This window comes from Chamaea fasciata, unplaced genomic scaffold (genome assembly GCF_029207755.1).
Source record: "Chamaea fasciata isolate MVZ Bird 193981 ecotype frontalis unplaced genomic scaffold, bChaFas1.0.hap1 SCAF_2, whole genome shotgun sequence".
Lineage (NCBI taxonomy): Eukaryota > Metazoa > Chordata > Aves > Passeriformes > Sylviidae > Chamaea > Chamaea fasciata.
Window position 1 is genome coordinate 77,287,126 of NW_027094087.1, and position 17,397 is coordinate 77,304,522.

The following is a 17,397-nucleotide window of genomic DNA, read 5'->3' on the forward strand; positions in this document are numbered from 1 at the left end:
CTCTCAGAAATGGAAGGTCCTGCCTCATATCTGTATTACAATATCTTGTTCTACAACTAAGGTATTGCTAGTAGTGTACAATGCTAACAGATTTATATTCCTTATTTTTTCTTACTACATGTCAGTTTGGGGAGAATACTTTCTATGAAAGTAGTCTGTTTTCTGATACTATTACATAATATCTAAGCAGCACAGCTCTTGAGCTGCTCTGTATTCAAAATGTGCTGTTAGAAGTGTTGATAAGGTGCATATTTGTTTACTCAATCTTTAGACTTAATTTATGAAGATCTACTAATTTTAGCTATTAATTAAAGTATTATTTAAACAGCAACAAAGGAAAAATGTTATTAAAGAAATGTCAGATGCTTTATTCATAAATCACTTCATTATTTGAGAATAATTCATTCAGTTTGTTTTTGGTATAAATGAATTGGAGAAGACAGCCTTTCTTGGCTGTAGAAATTACTTCACTGACAGCTAAGTTTTGAAAAGAAAAATTTCTCCTCTGTTCTCCCTGCAAACGAAGTGTTTTAATAAACGAAGTTATTGTCTACTGGCTTTATTGGACATGTGGTCAGTTGTCATGTTCCTCTGACCAACTGAACAAAGTTTGAACTTCTGTCTAATTGTTCCCCGCTGTTAGGCTACCCTGTCATGATCAAGGCCTCAGCAGGTGGTGGTGGGAAAGGCATGAGAATCGCTTGGGATGATGAAGAGACCAGGTGAGATGCTGTCCAAAAGCTTGCCTTGATGAATGCTGCAGTTACTGAAGTTCCATTAAGCCATTGTGAGCTGACGGTTGAGCAGATCTGAAATGTTAGACAGAGAAATTGGATATTATTTGGTTTTCTCCCTTTCGCATAGTCAGAAATACACTTTGGAAGTTTGCATGTGCCTTTTGCTAATTAATTATTGCGTAAACCTTACAAAACACGGCCCGTTAATTAGAGTAAAAAACAATATTTACAACCGCTGTTAGTCCAATGTCAGACTGTAAATAACATTTTGCTGTATGCCTTTCAGAATGCTGTTTCATTAATTCTGTGTGTTAGGTAGAATATTTATTGGCCCTGATTCACAAACATTAATGCATGCCATTAGTTCTGTTAAAGTTGATAAGACTGAGAATTCATACGTGGAAACACATATGGTGTTACCAGAATGTGCTCTAATAAATTGCATACTTCTGTGTTTAAAGCATTTGTATCAGCAAACTATTGTACTTTTGTCTGTTTTGAAACAACACACGTTTCAACACACAGATGTTTTCATGTCTCTTATTGGTTGTCTGAATCCTTAACATTTCATGATGCTTTGTTGACTCAGAATTTTACAATCCATTCTCTGCTGATGTTCTGGCAGTGAGGAGCCTGATTTCAAGTCTGTGTGGTGCTGATCTTACAGAAAAATATATTTTGATTTTTCAAAACTTGTAATGAAAAGCCTATTTGATCCAAAGTAACCTGAATGTTTTCCTTTCTGCACAGAGGAAGCAGCATATGTGCTGGAGTCAGCTCAATGTACAACTGAAATTTTAGTTTAATTTAGTCACTTGCAATACTTCCTCATCCCCTATTAAATTTTTGTTTGTCAAAACCTAAAAATTGGATGAAATAACAATGAAAGAACAATTTTTTTTCTTTAAATTTTAGATTTAAAGAAAACATGGTGGATTTATTTGTACCTTGCTCTGTCTGGTCCATTTATATTCAAATCTAAACAGCAAAACAGTGTTTTGTGCATTCGAGTGAAGATCTAGAATAACCTGCTTTCTCAAAAGGATACTTTGTTGCTACTGCTTTAGAATCCAAATTGACTGCCTTGATCTTGTTCAGGCAGCAGTTCCATCGGTTGGACTTGAAGGGAAGGCATTAATTTCTTGTTTAGTTCAGAAAGGAGTGAAGGAGCTTGATTAAAGTGACTGTTTTAAAGTAAAAGTGGATCTAAAGTCATAATTGCCAACTTATTTTGGAGAAAGGCTGAGGTTATGGTTTCGAAAGTCACCTGGTAGAGCTGATTAGTACTAGTAGAAGCTAGCTAGGGATATTCTTTTATGTACATTTGCATATCACTCAATTAATTTAGTGATATTACTTTGACTCAGTCCTATTTAATGATAATTTGAACTGCTTGCCTTGTGTATGGAAAGCCTTTGAATGATAGAATATCTGGAATTGGATGGGGCCGACAAGGATCATTGAGTCCAGTTCACTTCTGACGTATCATTTAGCTCCACGTTATTTGGAGTGGAGTTGTCACAGTAATCATCTTCGTTACTTATGCAAGCTTTGTCTTTATAGTGTAATGTTAAATCTAACAGTGTTGAGAAGAACACCCAGACAGTCACTGATCAATTCTACTTATTGAACCTAAATCGAGCAGAAATGCTTATTTTAACATTTTTGAATAAGTAAAATTAAGCTGACAAAATACTTGTTGCAGGAAGAGGGAAGTGAGTTTTAAGAGAACTTGAAGACAGACTAATTTACTTTGCAAGTGAAGTAGAGCATGTGGGTTTCTCTTCCAGTCTGTCTTTAAAAATACCTGTGAGGTTGTAAAAGATTTGTTGTGCATATACCTTAGTTGTGTAACGGATCTAAAATTGTTCCTTTTGTGTGTCTAGAAAACACCTGACTTGAGTGTTTTGAAGGTGACTCAGTTGTTACTGACAAAACAACGTATCAGATAGTTTTTGTACTGCATAAAACTACTGTATAGTTTCACTGCATTCAGGTCCATGTAATACTAAAAATAAAGAATTTATCAGCGATGGGCAGACTCTGGAAAATCCAATATCTGCATGACCTTTTGTATTTTAGGGTTCATAAATGCAAGGTGGGTCTGAAGAATGGTTGGTAATATTTTGATCTGTAAACTTGTTTTGGTTTTGTCTCATGAGATTATTTGAAAATACTACTTGAAAATGAAAATCTTTATATAGAATCATTCCTGAGTTGGAAGGGATCCACAAGGATCATGGAGTCCACCCCCTAGCCTTGCATAGAACCATCCCCAAGAGTCACACCATGTGTCTGAGAGCATTGTCCAAACACTTTTTGTGCTGTCACCACTTCCCTGTGGTGCCTGTTCCAGTGCCCAGCCACTCTCTGGGTGAAGAATCTTCTCCTTTTTTGAAACATACTTTTGGATTTTCAGGCTAGTTGAAAACCTTCCTTGTTTTCAACTGGCTGTGTGTACAATAAGGAGGCTTAAATGTATGTGTGGCATGGTGTGGAAATAGCCACTGGAAGTGAAAAAGACCAATCTGAGGAACTTAATTGCTGCTGTTACAGAATTATTCACTGTGGTAACTTACTGCTTCATCTTTCACATCCCTTAAACATACCAAGTGATGACAATTGTTTTAGATCCTTTGTAATTATTATGTTATTCCAGCTATAACTAAGATTTCTGTTAACTTTCAGATAGTATTTCTAAAAGAAATACTGGTACAGTTTTGTCAATGTTACAGTTTGTTTTTTGAAATGGCTGTTCACATGCCTTTCACTGTGGATGGCGGCAGTGTTGACCCCATTTCTGGGTAGGGCTGCGGTGTGTTTTATGATCTCAGTCCATCCCAATTCTCACTTCTATTGCTTTTTTTCCAAATTTTGGTCAAGTTCTAGAGTGGAATTTTCTGTACAGTTCAAGCCACTGACCCACATCTGAAATTAAAATAGCCCTATGTTCACTCAAATGTAATCCCTAGCTATTTTTCTTGGTTTGGGGAAGTATAATTTAGGATGCCTTTTCTTCACCTAATAGATGCCCACTTGCAATTATATTGAAAGTGAAGGGCAGATTTCCTCAGGGCAGTTTACCTCAAGGTCAGGTTGGTAGATTTTTTTTCAACCTGAGAGAGTTCTGGTGTGGTCTGTATCTGAAAGTATTCTTAACTTAGTTACTGATCATCCCAACTCTGGCCCTGTATGTGAAGAGCCTCTGTGCTTGCATCCTAGTGAGCCTGACCTGAAAGTGTTTTCCAGGTATAGGCAACGTGAAGTTTGTGATGCAGTGGGGCAGAATGTGACTAGGGCATGTGTCTGACTACACCTCATCTGTATTGTTCCCTCTTTGTGGAGAAACTGGAAGCTTCTTCCTTCCAGTATGCTCATAACAATTGTACATCTAACTAAATCTCTAGGCTTCATGGCTCCAAATGGTAGCCTAGCAGCTCCAAAAAATAATTAAATTCAGGACTCTATCTTTTCCAAAGAACTGATTGAAATTTTCTGGCAGAGGTTGTGATAAATCTTTGCATGTAAAGGCACTTACTGGCTTGTAGGTTCAGTATTGGAGGTCATCATACAGGAGCTATTGGCCCGTGTTTTGAACTCTGTGGATTTGCAGATAGAAATTAGTTTCTTTAGCTAGTAGCTTCAGCTGCAGACTTGATAACCTCCAAGTTGGAAATTTGTACTAAATTATTTTTTTAAGAGTTACCTTTGAAAAATTTGGAGCTTTGTGTTAGTAATCCCCCCCATTGTCTCACCTTCTGTAACTTTCCCTGGAGATTGAAGGCTTGCATGCTTAGTGGGTATCTATTTTGAAAGATTTTGCCAAGGCAGCTTCCAGCAGTGGATATTTAGAGAGATGAAAAGATTTTGTCTTTTAACCTATAATAATAGGAAAATATAAATTGTCCTGTTTCTGAAATTCTTTCTTGGTGCTTATGCCAATTTTTTAAACGGAAATCAAACATCTGTTCTCAGATTCCAAGAATGCCTTATAATTTCTCTTCTGTGGTCTTGTGCTTGGAATGAGCAGTGGGACTGGAAGAAGTTAATGTGGAATAATAAGTAGCAAATCATTCTGAATCTTCCACCTCCTAAAGCAAAGGGTATATGAAGTGTGCAGTATAAGAGGACAATGCTTTAAAAACTCAACAGCATTACCTATTACAAGCCTGTACATTGAGTTATCTTCCCAAAGCATTGCATTTGGCCTTTCAAAGTACTGTGCAAAAACAGGAGTGTATGGGCTTGACATCTTTGATCTGTCCTGCCCAGGTATGTGCTCTTCAGGTAAGGGGAAGGAATCTATTGGATGACTAAAGAACATTGACTACTAAACTACTATTTTTAAAAAGCTCACATATTCACATGCCATCTACATGTGTAAACATATGTAAAATGCTGTGACTAGATAATTCTGGTTGATTTTTAAAAAAATTTGGAGTTAAACTGAAGCAATCTATATTGGTTCTGTGTGTGGAGTCAATAAAATTTGAGTATCTGTTGGCTACTTATCAGGGTTTTGGAGGGCTTCTATAGTACTAATGGCTATCAGACATATCCTTTTTAACTAGATGGCCCTTCTAATGCTGTTCTTGACAAGAAAAAAAATCTTTTACTGTTTCCTGATTCTGAAAACTGAAATTTTACATAATGAGTACAGTCTTTTGTTGGTATCTGACTGCCTTGAAAGAAAATTGTTTTAATTAAAGCAGCACTGCTGATCTCAGAGCTGGAGGCAGAAAGTTGGCATGGCTGTTTCACTTCAGACAACCACAAGAAGGCTTGTGGCAACATCAGTAATGCTTTTTGTACAACTTAAACTTCAGTGTGAGTAAATGTAGAGTAGGGAGAGAGGGCAACCTTAGAGAGATCTTGTTTTTCCTCTTTATAACTGTGCATGTTTGAAGGGATCCAGTGACAGCATCTTGTCCAGCTTCATCCTCTGAATAGCATCAGCTCTCAGTTTAAATTGATTGCTTGGAGCTTTGCCTGATTGGGTCTTACACTGAGATTACACAGCCTCCCTAAAAAACCTGCTCTGCTTCTTCATTCTTTCCACAAACTTTTTTCTCACATCCATTTGAAGTAATTTTTATCACTGGACAATTGCAAGTGCCTAGTTTTGTAAGATAAAACAAGGGCAGAATATCAGAGATAGTCATTCCTATTAGATATAATTTAAAATGATTTACAGATGTGTGGATGAGATGTTTAGGCACCTGTCTTTTTTTAACAAGTATTGTAGTTTAGATTTCTAATTAGCACACTTCCTTCTGTGAAAGAAAAACTCAATTGTGAATAATTGTCCATAAAACTATGTGACATAAAAATGTTTACAAAACAAAACAGAGCCTTTGATATAGGAGTTGAAATAGCTGTAAATCAGTTTCAATAAAAAACACTGTGTATGGCTGTTTGTTACACCACTTTTTTTTTTTTTTTGACAGATCAGGTAGTGCATAGAATCACTAATTTTGATGTCCCTTTTTTCTTTTTACTAGGTAATTAAGTATATTGAAGTTAAGTGTGGTTCTAGGAGATTTGTACATTAGGTGTAATCTCTTGAAATTACAACATTGTTGAAAAAAATGTGAAGATATTCTTTTAGATTGACACATTTCTCTACTGTAAATTTACCTATCTTGTGAATCTGTGGTCTAGGTTAACTACATCCAAAGAGGTGGAAAGCATGAAAATTTCAACTCTGTTGTGCTGTAGTTCTAACTCTGGGCACAAGTGTCAGGGATGCTATTTTAGTGGTCAGTCACACAGAAATTTGACCAAGCTTTCCGTGTATCAACATGAATAGCACTAATATGCCACTTGGGCATAGAGCCTAAAGAAAATTTCAGTGAAGCCTTTGGGTCCCTGCATTATGCTGTCTCACCCTGAGAAAGCTATTAATGAAGTTGTTTGTCAGAGCTTATTACCCAAGGAGTATTCTTTCTGCTATTTAGAAGAAAAAAAAAGTCAATAAATGAAATGTCTTGCAGTCTTGATTTTGTTTAATTACATACGTAAGAGAAGAAACAGGGAGGCATACAGAATGCTTTGTATAACACTCACTTATACTTTAAGGCAGGGAAAAACTAGTACAGCTGGTGTGTTCTGTGAGGTCAAGTATTACATCTTTAGGTTGTGCTCAGTGGTGGAATTTGTAATGTCTGTAATATTACATTTGCGGTTCTTTAATGCACAATTAACCAATCTCTACTGTTCTTGAGTATTAAGAGGGCTGTGTGCTGTAAGTAAATGGTGAGCTTCATCTTTACTTCTGTATAGCATCTACTTGGTAATAACTGGTCTTAAAGTTCAATTACTTTATTAGTTTTATAGAAGAAAACGCCAACAAAAAAAAGAATACATAATTGTTATAAATGTTCACGCTTTTTATACACAATGAAATTTTTTGTGCTTTGAGAATGTTTTGGTTTGTGGTTTATTGGGATCTTTTTTGTCTTTGTAAGAAAAGCATGAAAGAAGGGATACTCATTACAAAATGAGCTGCAAATGATATAACTTGGTTTTTGGATGTCTGTTGATTAGTGAAGATGGACTGTTTACTGAAATCAGTAGCTGTTCTTTCTTGTATGCTTCTGGACCTTTAAAATACAGATTTTTATTTTTGTTCTCATTTTTTAAGGGAAGGTTTTAGGTTTTCATCTCAAGAAGCTGCTTCAAGCTTTGGTGATGATCGCTTACTGATAGAAAAGTTCATTGATAACCCTCGTCACATAGAAATCCAGGTTTGTACTATTACTATTGCTACTATTAATTACTGTGTATTTATTTAATGAGATTGGAACTCATAAATAAATGAAAGTTCAAAATGTTTCAAACACTCCACTAAAAAAGGCCTAGAGTCTTGTGTTTTCCGGTATCTTGGGTCATTGCTCAAGCTACATGGCTATCATGTACAATACAGCCTTCCTGTTTTTATTCTCTAGCCTTTCTTTGGCAGGAAGACTGTGAACTGTGCTCAGTTTGTTGGGGGAGAAAAAAAAGGTTATAGGCATCTGTCCTGAAGGCTGGAGGTTTGAACTCTGGATCCTGTTGGAGTGCTTGAGTGTAGCAGAGGATGTAGGAGTTCAGGAACTGCCATGCTTGACAATTTTTTACAAGGTCTAGGTGGTTTTGTCAGTATTTTGGAATTCTGTTCTGAAGTATCTAATTCTACTTGAGAACTCAGGATTTGTGTCCCATTTTGGGCAGTTTGTAGTTCAAAATCAGGTCTATCCTCTTTAACTTCTGCATTATTTCTATTTCTGTCATTTATTGGATTTAGAGTTAAGTCAGGTCTGCTGACGCAGAACAAAAGTTGTTTCTTTTAGGCACTTGTTCACAAAATTACGATTTCAAAATTTGTGATGTTTGATCTTATGTAGATAGCTGAATTGTGTTTGTCAATAGCTTTGAGTATTTCCTGACAAGAAATCTATATGGAGAATATTCATTTCCTCAACAGAAATTTTCCTTTTTTTACACAGAAATTTAATTTCTTTTTGTGCAAAATCTAAACCCTTTCCATGTTGTGGCACATGGTTGTTTGGTTTTTTTTTAGTTTTTATTTTTAAACAGTGAGACCCTACAGTAGCTCAATGACTGAGTGAAACAACAACAGTAATCTTGATAGTGTGGAATGATTTCTGAGAGAGATATACTTAACATTTTTCACTCTGCTAGATGTGTGCCCACAGCCTGATGCTTTGTATGGGGTTAACTTGCATATCATAGAATCTTAGAATGGTTTGAGTTGGAAGGGACCTTGAAAGGCCATCTGGTCCAACGCCCTGCAATGAGCAGGGACATCTTCAACAGGATCCGGCTGCTCAGAGCCCTGTCCAACCTGATCTTGAATGTTTCTGCGTGTGGGGCATCTGCCACCTCTCTGGGCAGCCTGTTGTGTTGTTTCACCACTCTCATAATGAAAGATTTCTCCCTTATATCTAGTCTAAATCAATTTTTTTTTTTTTAGTTTAAAGCCATTACCTCTTGTCCTGTTGCTCTAGGCCTTGCTAAAAAAGTTTGTATCCATCTGTCTTATCAGACCCTCTCTAAGTACTGAAAAGCTACAATTAGGTCTCCCCAGAGCCTTCTTTATTCCTGGCTGAACTGCGCCAAATCTCTCAGCCTTTCCTTACAGGAGAGGTGTTCAGTCCCTCTGATGATTTTTGTGGCTCTACTCTAGACCTGTTCCAACAGGTCCATGTCTTTCCTGCACTGAAGACTCCAGAGCTGGATGTAGTACTCCTGGTATGGTCTCAGCAGAGAGGAGGAGAAGGGAAGAAGGAAGAGTGAAATGAAGAAACAGTCTGTAAACAGTGAGACAGCAAAATGGAGAGACAGTATAGAAATGAAATTTAAACCCCACCTTATTCTCTATTGAAAAGTCATGGAAAAGTATATAGTGAACTCAGTTTCAGCACTGATCTTAGTGTTCAAAAGAGGTTGGATTGCTAAAGCATCTTTCTGTACTCTCTTGCTACGGCTAATAATTTTTGGCTACCTATGTCTCTTTTTCTTTTTGTCTGTGCAGATCAGTACACCTTAAAGATCTCTTTCTTTCAGTGCTTGCAGATTTGGGAGATTCAGCAGGTTCCTACTGATTCTTCAATGACAAAAATTAGATGAGATTGATTCCGCCATACTTCCATGAGTTCTGGGTAGATTTCTCACATTGTCTTTGTTCTTTTGGGTTTAAAAAAGGGTTACCCCAAAAATTTAAGTAGTACTGAATTTACAGAGTGTTGAATAATTTCAGCAAAATGGCTTTGCTGTTAATAATTTATAGCTTTCTTTATAATGGGTATACAGTGAATGTTGTTTTCCTTATACCAGCACTTTGATGGTACCTTTTAACAATATCATAGCATATCGTTTTAACTTCATGTTCTAATCAGCTTTAGGACGTTGACCTTGGTTCATTTTCAAACTGCTGAATATACAAACAATTTGAGACCAGATGCCAAATATTTATTAATTCAGCAGTGACTTTTAAATAGAACTTTTTTTAGCTTTTTTATATTTCTCCAAAGCATTGGTACTTAAAATTATTAAATAAGAAATTTCCTGTGTCTAGCTATAAAACAATCACTTTGTAAAACATGAGAAAAGACTAAAACAATTAACAGGAAAATAGAGTCCAAATACACTTTATGCTTGAACTGATTTGAAGTCTTGTTCTCCTGAAGTATCAGATAAAAAGTTTAAAGTAAGAGTACATGGAATGTCTACTACTTGGCCAGACAACAGTCCTACAACTGCAGACAGATTTTAGCTGAATCATGTAGGAGGGATTCCACTACATAGTATTTAATTATTTTGGCATGTAGATGTACACAGCGTGTACTAATGTCCTAATCATCTAATCCTGCAAAATGAGGCATTTTCTGTTACAAATGTTTAGATAAAAGACACACAGGCTGTAGCTGGGGCATGCATTTTTAGTGACACGTGTACTGGAATCTCATGTCGTCTCAGTGATGATAGTTTCAGAATGCTGCAAATGTCTTCTGAGATACAATTGTTTTATGGTTAGTTTCTTTTACTGGAAGCAGTTGACACAGAATAAAAATAAAAGTCTAATGCTGGATGTTGTTGGCTTATTCTATTTGTAATTACTTTCTCACAGTAGATGTTAATGCATGTCTCTATTTTCCATTAACTAATAAGGGAAAAACATTTCTTTTAAGATCCAGGTTTCTGAAATTTAGTAAGATATGAGAAATACCCTGAAGTAAAAAAAAAAAATTGCTGCTTTGACTGAAAAAATGTATTGTGCTTCTCTCCTCTCTCTCTCTCTCTCTCCGTATTTTTCAGACGAGGATATCTTTTGAAAAATATACGGAGAGAGAGAGGCACAATGACCAATTTTTATTGTAATGTTCCAAGATTTTTTTGTTTGCTTTGATGAGACAGAATTCTGTGGAAAGTTGTAGGTTTTCTAACAGTGAAGCAGAAGTGCTCACAAGGAATCATTCTACTTACAGGACAGTGATTTTTCCATCAAGTACCATGCTATGATCTAGAGGTACTGCTTTAATACTAAAATAACCCCCACAAAAAATGAGTCCAAAAATCTTTGTACCTCACAAATGATTTGTTGTAGGGCCCCATGAATTTGTAGGGTTCCACTCACCTGGATTGGATGGGTGAGCACTTAGGTAGGGAGTGCCTGGGGTTTCCCCCCCCTTTTCCACTTTTGTTAGGGAATCTAGTGGTTGGCTGGAGCATCCTCCTGCTACTGCTGCTGCTAGAACTCTCCCTGGACAGGGGAAGAAGGTTCTGGGTGATGCTGTACTTTAGGAAATCCTAAAGTTGTCTATCTGCTAGACCCCTTTTTTCACTAGAGAGCTCCATACATTTAGGGGAGCACAACAGAATTTTTTAGAGGGAAAACATCTGATCTTACCGGAGTACCCTGGATCTGATGCTGCACAGTGCATGAGTTGTCTTCATGAGTTCACTGCCTCGTTTTCAGTCACATCTACCTGGATTTTTCACGCCTTAGCAACCATTGGTGTCATAGATGCAGGAATTCATCTTGCCTAGTGCCACAGTTGCTCTTTGATGCTAAAAGGAATAATAAATAATACACTTTCGTTGTCACAAATGTGAGTAGATATGGTTGAGTTCACACAGTTTGAGGAAGATTGTCTCCTTGTTTTATCTTGTCGGTTTTCAGTGTAGAACTGAGCTATTAAAGAATGAAGCATGAATATTGGCATGGGTTCCCGCAGATCAGAGCAGGAAGATAGATGAAAAAAAAATGGGTTAGAAGAAAAATTTTATAAGGAAGAAAGGGAGCAGGTGTGGTCTGTGTTAAAAGAAATTGTTCTAAGGATAAGTGTACAGTTATCATCATAAGATGGGAAGAAATCTATTTGTATCTTCAAATCTAGTATTTGGTATTGGAAATGGCTGCATCATACCATCCATTTCATAAAGGGACAGAGTTCCTTTTCTTACTTTCACTTCTAGTTTGAAGTTGAAGAATCAATTAAGAGTTCTGCTATGCTCAACTTGTGGGCTTTTTTCTAACGTGTAATTTATGTACTTGGGTCTAGATACTTGATTTTGTTACCTCTTTCATGAACTGAAGCTGCAGTCAAGAACTGTAGTTACTGATTTTTAAAAAATTTCTTGAAACTACTGTTTTTATTTCCTTTGAAAGTACTGAGGTAGGTGCAAATTTTATTCTCCTTAATGAAGGATAACAAAGTTTCTGAATTTTTTTTTTTCTTCATTAAAGACAGAGCTCTGTGGTTTGCCTACTAAGAAAACTCCATTAGATATTTTTTTCTGAAAGTTTTTGTGTGTAATTCAGGAGCAAAATTTGGCATCTTTTGAGATTTATTTTGTTGATGCAATATTTTGCTTTTGTCTAATTTTGTAATGCAGTGCAATTTAAAATGCTTGAAAATCTAGTTTTAATCTTATTTCAACCTTTTGTAAGAAAATCCCTAATATTCAGATGTCAAATTTTGTGAGAGGGTGTTTTGCTATGTACAGACTCTACGTAGAGACTTTAGAATAGTCCTACTCAGAATTTGAAGGAGTGTTCAAATGGTATTTCATATATAATTAGTTTTCTACATGAGCTTTTCTCCCCAAGCTTTAGTTTTAGTTTGGAAAAAAATCCCAAACCTTAAATGCTGCAGGACAGTATTATGTCAAAAGACCATATGCTTACATCTGTTTGTTAATAGCAGTGTGTTATTGTTTCAGGTTTTGGCAGATAAACATGGCAATGCCTTGTGGTTGAATGAAAGAGAATGCTCCATTCAAAGGAGGAACCAAAAAGTTGTGGAGGAAGCACCAAGGTGTGTATACTGGATTCTTGATGCAGCTTCGTTGTAACTGAAAGCACTTTTGGAAACCTGCTGGTTCTATTTATTGAGCAAATGCAAGCAAATTTTATTCTATTAAAAAGCACAAAGAAAATAAATGTTTGGTACAGTCATTCGACTGTAATGCAATTCTGATGATGTTCTTGAGGATATTTTGATTTTGCCTTACAGTGTCTTTCTGTAAAAAAAACGGTGTTGTGTAGGTAATTTTTTTTCATGATCTTGTATAAAATGGATTTGGATCTTACCAATACACTGGATGTGATATGGCTTTGAGATATGAGATTTTTCTGTGATATTCACTTTTGGATGTAAAAGTCAAGTAAAATATGAAATAAGTATGAATTTTACCACAGGTACAGGTATTTGGCTGTTAGAGTAATTGTGTAAAGGCCACATAATACTGTATATTTCCATTTGAATTGGAATATGAAATACAAAATTCTCCACAGCACTTTTAGTAGCATTCATGGTAATGAGCTGGAGATCTAGGTGTCTAGTAACTCAAAAGTGCAAAATCATTTTAATCTTACTGGTTTAATGTGAAGCTGAAGTACTTTGCTGTTGTGCAAGATACGGCCTTGCTGTGTTTTCTGTTGCGTAGCAGTCATCAGAAAATACGTGTATTAAAAGGGCAGCAAGAAATTCTGATTTCAGAAAGGCAGACGTGGGTCTATCACTGCCTGTGGGAATTACCAGTGTAATATGTTCACCAGCTGAGATGGGTTTGCTGTGTTTTTTTATAGCACAGAACTATGTAATGCAACAATTTGGGATGTGAGGAAAAGCACATCACCCGAATGACATTTCTTTTGAGATACATCATTAGTTAATGTTGGATTGTAATTGCAGGACTGCCACTGTTTGGCCTAGGTTTTACATAAAAGAACAAAATTTAAATCTAAAGATACAAATTTGTGAAGATATGTAAAGATACGTATCTTTATGTAAAGATACACTTACAAATGCTTCCTGCTAGTGCTCGTGCATTTCTTGGGAGCCTTATGCTGCTTATGCCTAAAGATCTTTGTGTTATTGTGGGAAGTGAAAACTTCAAGGTACTGATATAATGTACATGTGCATGTATATGTACCTAAGCACTTAAAAAGAGGAGTATCTTCTGCCTCGTGAGTATATGTGAGGCAATGCCTGTTATTCCTGCCTGATCCTTCTCCATGTCTGTGGTCAATTCAAGTGGTATGATCCGCCTTTCTCTCACCAGCCAGCTGTGATCAGAGTGTTTTCTTTCATCAGATATAACGGCCTTTTAACTTTCTTGGGCTTCTCTGTTGGAGTTGCCAGTGATTTTTCTCATCCCTTCCTATAACCCTACAAGAGTGTAGGCAAGTTAATAGCTTCCAAAATTTGGTGTGAAAACATTTCTTCCTTTTTGTTGTTGAATGTTTTAGACTGCCAGACTTCTACTGGCAGCTTTGGAAGCATTACCTGCCTTACAGCCACTTGCACTTGGCTGCAGAATCCATTAATTTTCAAAGGGTTACAAGACCTACAGATAAAGCAGGGCACTAACTTCTGTGAGAAACCAGAGTAACCCTAAAGCCTCAAGTTAACCCTTTCTGTGAATGCTGTTTCAGTTTAATTGCTTAAGGAATCCTGGACACATTTCTTCTTGTATGGCTGAATGTAGGAAATAGACTGTCCTCTTTTCTTCTGTTTTAAATGGTAGCTGCTATTAGGAACTCTGAGGTGGGTCAGACCTTTTTATTTTCTTTCATGAAGCCTGGGAAATAGGGGTGTTAGGGGCTAAAATGTTGGGGTTTTTTTTTTGTTTTTTGGACAATTTAGGGCTTTTGGCATTGGCCTCTTCTCATGCCTTTTTTTGATTTACTCTATTATGATGGCATTTTCCTAAGTGTCTAATTTAAGAGACAGAGGGCCTTTTGGCTTGGAGAGTAACTTATAATTTTCTTAAAGCTAAATCTGCAGCTGCTGAATTTATCCTTATGGATCATTTTGTGTTTATGTCTCCAATTTTACTAGGGAAGTTTGGTCTTTTGTTAAAAATAAACAACAAACAAAAAATGCTGTCATTTGCTGAGAGAAGCCCCTTCAGTTCACCCACTAATGAGGTTACAATATTCAGGGGACCCCTGGTGTTCATGATGGTCAATCCCCCAGACTAAAAAAGGAGACCAAAAACTTTACTTATACCCTTTTCACATGCTGAGTTGTCCTCTTTTGGGAAGCACAGACAATAAGAGACATCCAATAATCACCAGTTTTTTAGCTTGTGCTCAGTGAAATGAGTGATGCACAAAGCATCCAGTGATGTACCATAATTTTATCTGCTTCTACTTTCACACATTTTTGGATATGCTGTTGTCTTCTCATTTCACAGAGGCTGACATTTAAAGACATGAGTGCCATTTAATACTCTTAGTGTTGTTCCTTAGTTGAGTTTTTGTTCCTCAACTGCCCAAGCTCTTCTCTGTTCATTTTCACAGTTGCCATGTGACACTGTACTTTGGCAAGAAAAAATACAAAGGTGTGATTGTATTTTCCTGTTGCTGGAGTGATTAATAAGAGATTATTTCCCATGTGGAGAAACAAGACCTATAAGTTTTTATCAGAAAATCCATGGATCCTTTAGGATTAATCAAAATTGAATGCAGAAGAGTATTAACTGACATCCTATTCAATAATTGGAGTAGTAACTCAGAGGAGTTCTCTAAAACTTGACTTTGGTGAGCACATCTAACTTTGGTGTCCTAGCTAACAATTTCTGAACCTGTTGGAAGTTTCTTAAAGCCCTTCAAATTTGCCTCCCCCCTTGTGTGAAGCAATGGTCATCTGTTCAGAGGCACTGACAATTTGAATGAATGTATATAGGCAGGAACTTAGCAGAAAGGTGCATTATTGAATTAGACTCTTATCTACAGGTTCTTCGTAGAGTTGTTATGCATATAGCTGTGTGAGGCTCTACTTTTCCTCTCACTGTCTTGAAATCCTTGAAGGATTTTGGGTTAAGAGAAATGTGAGCCTGTTCTTCTTGTGACTGTGCATGTGCTTCATAGGTGGGCACCATTTAGATATGGGGGCAGAACTGTATACTCAAATCCTTTAGCCTATTTATGCCTGTGGTCTGGTAGTATATAATGAATATCTCAAAGGATAATGCTTTGTGTAGGTACGTAATTTTTTTAAACAAACAATATGCTTGGAGCAGGGAAGCTAGCCTTGACATTTAGAAAATTGAGGTTCACTCCCCCAGTGTGGTGGACTTTTCAGTGGAAGGATAAGTGTTATTGATGATTTATTTTTTTGTCCAAACCGAGCAGTAAATTTCCACTGATAGTGTAACTGTTTGTATTTTTCAAAATCTCAATTTTGTCTGTGAGTGAAGGTGAGAGGGGTATTTTGGGACACCTTACATGATGAACTAGCAGTGGAGAGTTAACATCTGCCCATGTGGTTCATCTCCCTGGCTGTAGAAACAAAGTGACAAACCGATTGTATTGCCTTTGATTAACTTTGCCATAACTTGATGAACTTCATAACTTCTTATGAATGAAGTGTCAGGTCTGATTTTTTTCTGTGTGATGCTTTTATTTTGTGAATAACTTTTTTATTTTTAAGGTAGCCTTTGTGCTGCCATAGGAGCTGTTTGGTCTAATGTAAAACAGGTGTATGTGTGAGAAAAAGATTTGAAGTCAGGTTTAAAATGCTGTGTTTTCAAGTGATGCCTAATTAGACTGGAGAAGAGTTATCTTGATTATAAAAGATGCATGGTTATAAAAGGGAGAAACAATGCATTTGAAAGGTAAAGCAGTAGAGGGGAATATGAAAACTTTGGTTAATTAACCTAGCCAAAGGTAGGGATGATGCAGGCATTTCAGGGAGCAAAGCTTAACTGTGTGGCAGAGATCAAGTTTAGCAATGTGACACCTGTGTTCCATTCTCTGGCTACAGCAGGAGGTGAACAGTGAGATCTCAGACTTACATTTAACAAGTATAGGGAAGACACCACTGTAATGAAGGGGAGTAACTGTCTTTCATCTGTATGATAAGTAATAATGGTTATTCTTGAAATAAAGTATGAAGCTGATATTGAGAATGTTTCGTTCTTCATAAGCCACTCATTGACCTTTCATGATCAAAGCCCTGCAGAAACCCCACACTGAATTATAGAATGTTGATTTCATGTAATGTATTATCCTCTTACCTAATCAAAATAAGAAATATTTTGAAACTATTTTACGTTTACCGGTGCCTATTCTTCTAAGTATGACACAGTTCTGTCTTCTGATCTTCCCTTTCATCTGAGGTAGGATCTCATACAGCTTTCTTGAATAAAACTTGACTTCCTTTTCCTGTTGGTCCCATTGTTTGCCAAGAATTTTTTTTTCCCTAAATTCTGAAAACGCATGCCTTACAGTCTGTTAGAATCTGCCTGTGTGGGCACTGGAAGGACAAAGGTGTGAAGTAGCAGTTTTCCAGGAAAAAACTCGATTCCACTGTCTCCTACTTTTCCTTGATATTTGCTCACTTCTTGTGTCATGTCAAATATGGTTTGTTGTGGCAGAAGTCTCCAGCTCTTCTGTGAGTTCAGGTCTCAGTGAAAAACACCACAGTAAGTGCTGAAAGATAAATCCTGACCTAGCACTGGCTGCTCTCTGAGTGCAGTCCAGGGGTCCAGAAGGAGCTTCACTGACTTTGAGGCCACTTTAGACAGGCGAGGGCTCCTGATTGCTCCTTTGCAGAATTAGGGCCCACTGTTGAGTCCATCGCAAGAAATATGTAACACTTGGTGTTATAGTTTTAAAGAGTAACTTAGAGATGAGGTAAAAGTG

The 17,397-nt window shown here is 36.8% G+C and overlaps 1 protein-coding gene across 2 annotated transcripts in view; it reads left to right on the top strand.

Annotated features, from left to right (window-relative positions):
• The window catches only part of PCCA (propionyl-CoA carboxylase subunit alpha), a 302,552-nt gene that overhangs the window by 114,795 nt on the left and 170,360 nt on the right, over nucleotides 1–17,397 (top strand). For both annotated transcript variants that reach the window (XM_066176406.1, XM_066176405.1), the window contains exons 9-11: nucleotides 644–722; nucleotides 7,381–7,483; nucleotides 12,465–12,559. In XM_066176406.1, the coding sequence (XP_066032503.1) occupies nucleotides 644–722; nucleotides 7,381–7,483; nucleotides 12,465–12,559 (277 nt within the window). The remainder of the gene's footprint in view (nucleotides 1–643; nucleotides 723–7,380; nucleotides 7,484–12,464; nucleotides 12,560–17,397) is intronic.